At 38.7% G+C, this 2,500-nt stretch overlaps 1 protein-coding gene across 10 annotated transcripts in view; it reads left to right on the top strand.

Moving 5' to 3' along the window:
* Nucleotides 1-2,500, top strand: part of LOC117747639 (calmodulin-binding transcription activator 2-like) — a 33,472-nt gene that overhangs the window by 810 nt on the left and 30,162 nt on the right. For all 10 annotated transcript variants that reach the window (XR_004611442.1, XR_004611436.1, XR_004611440.1 and 7 more), the window contains exon 2: nt 1-106. This exon is cut by the window's left edge and continues 515 nt beyond it. Coding sequence is in view for 3 of the 10 variants with exons in the window: in XM_034557036.1 (XP_034412927.1) it covers nt 1-106 (106 nt within the window). In the remaining 7 variants the exon portion in view is untranslated. The remainder of the gene's footprint in view (nt 107-2,500) is intronic.

Here is a 2,500-nt window from a genome sequence, read left to right as displayed (position 1 = left end):
CTCACCCTCCTCCTCCTTCCTCCCCTTTCCCCACCCGCTGCCCTCCGCTGCCTCCACCCGCCTCGCCTCCATCACCGACTTCTCCCCAGAGTGGGCGTACCCCGAGGTAATCAATACCACGATCAATACTTACCGTCAGTAGTAGTGATGCAGTACTAGGAGTAGTGTGTGAAGTACTAGGAGTAGTGTGTGAAGTACTACGAGTAGTGATGCAGTACTAGGAGTAGTGATGCAGTACTAGGAGTACGAGTAGAGGTGTGTGAAGTACTAGGAGTAGTGTGTGAAGTACTAGGAGTAGTGTGTGAAGTACTAGGAGTAGTGTGTGAAGTACTAGGAGTAGTGTGTGAAGTACTAGGAGTGTGTGAAGTACTACGAGTGTGTGAAGTACTACGAGTGTGTGAAGTACTAGGAGTAGTGTGTGAAGTACTAGGAGTAGTGTGTGAAGTACTACGAGTGTGTGAAGTACTAGGAGTAGTGTGTGAAGTACTAGGAGTAGTGTGTGAAGTACTACGAGTGTGTGAAGTACTAGGAGTAGTGTGTGAAGTACTACGAGTGTGTGAAGTACTAGGAGTAGTGTGTGAAGTACTAGGAGTAGTGATGCAGTACTAGGAGTACGAGTAGAGGTGTGTGAAGTACTACGAGTGTGTGAAGTACTAGGAGTAGTGTGTGAAGTACTACGAGTGTGTGAAGTACTAGGAGTAGTGTGTGAAGTACTAGGAGTAGTGTGTGAAGTACTAGGAGTGTGTGAAGTACTAGGAGTAGTGTGTGAAGTACTAGGAGTGTGTGAAGTACTAGGAGTAGTGTGTGAAGTACTAGGAGTAGTGTGTGAAGTACTAGGAGTAGTGATGCAGTACTAGGAGTAGTGTGTGAAGTACTAGGAGTAGTGTGTGAAGTACTACGAGTGTGTGAAGTACTAGGAGTAGTGTGTGAAGTACTAGGAGTAGTGTGTGAAGTACTAGGAGTAGTGATGCAGTACTAGGAGTAGTGTGTGAAGTACTAGGAGTACTAGTAGTAGTGTGTGAAGTACTAGGAGTAGTATTTGAAGTACTAAGAGTACTACTAGTAGTGTGTGAAGTACTAGGAGTAGTATGTGAAGTACTAAGAGTACTACTAGTAGTGTGTGAAGTACTAGGAGTAGTATGTGAAGTACTAAGAGTACTACTAGTAGTGTGTGAAGTACTAGGAGTAGTGTGTGAAGTACTAGTAGTGTGTGAAGTACTAGTAGTGTGTGAAGTACTAGGAGTAGTGTGTGAAGTACTAGTAGTGTGTGAAGTACTAGGAGTACGAGTAGTAGTGTGCGAAGTACTAGGAGTAGTGTATAAAGTACTAGGAGTAGTGTATAAAGTACTAGGAGTAGTGTATAAAGTACTAGTAGTAGTGAATGAAGTACTAGTAGTAGTGAATGAAGTACTAGCAGTAGTAGTGAATGAAGTACTAGTAGTAGTGAATGAAGTACTAGTAGTAGTTTATGAAGTACTTGTAGTAGTGAATGAAGTACTAGTAGTAGTGAATGAAGTACTAGTAGTAGTAGTGAATGAAGTACTAGTAGTAGTGTATGAAGTACTAGTAGTAATCTATAAAGTACTAGTAGTAGTAGTGTATGAAGTACTAGTAGTAGTAGTGAATGAAGTACTAGTAGTAGTGAATGAAGTAGTAGTAGTAGTGTATGAAGTACTAGTAGTAGTGAATGAAGTACTAGTAGTAGTGAATGAAGTACTAGTAGTAGTGAATGAAGTACTAGTAGTAGTAGTGAATGAAGTACTAGTAGTAGTGAATGAAGTACTAGTAGTAGTGAATGAAGTACTAGTAGTAGTGTATAATGTACTAGTAGTAGTGTATAATGTACTAGTAGTAGTGAATGAAGTACTAGTAGTAGTAGTGTATGTAGTAGTAGTGTATGAAGTACTAGTAGTAGTGTATGAAGTACTAGTAGTAGTGAATGAAGTACTAGTAGTAGTGTATGAAGTACTAGTAGTAGTGAATGAAGTACTAGTAGTAGTAGTGAATGAAGTACTAGTAGTAGTGTATGAAGTACTAGTAGTAGTGAATGAAGTACTAGTAGTAGTTTATGAAGTACTAGTAGTAGTGTATGAAGTACTAGTAGTAGTGTATGAAGTACTAGTAGTAGTGTATAATGTACTAGTAGTAGTGTATAATGTACTAGTAGTAGTGAATGAAGTACTAGTAGTAGTGAATGAAGTACTAGTAGTAGTGTATAATGTACTAGTAGTAGTGTATAATGTACTAGTAGTAGTGAATGAAGTACTAGTAGTAGTAGTGAATGAAGTACTAGTAGTAGTGAATGAAGTACTAGTAGTAGTGTATAATGTACTAGTAGTAGTGTATAATGTACTAGTAGTAGTGAATGAAGTACTAGTAGTAGTAGTGAATGAAGTACTAGTAGTAGTGAATGAAGTACTAGTAGTAGTAGTGAATGAAGTACTAGTAGTTTATGAAGTACTAGTAGTAGTTTATGAAGTACTAGTAGTAGTGTATAATG

Source organism: Cyclopterus lumpus, chromosome 18 (genome assembly GCF_009769545.1).
Source record: "Cyclopterus lumpus isolate fCycLum1 chromosome 18, fCycLum1.pri, whole genome shotgun sequence".
Classification (NCBI taxonomy): Eukaryota; Metazoa; Chordata; class Actinopteri; order Perciformes; family Cyclopteridae; genus Cyclopterus; species Cyclopterus lumpus.
The sequence above is the reverse complement of the archived record's forward strand: the minus strand, read 5'-3'. Positions and strand labels throughout refer to the sequence as shown.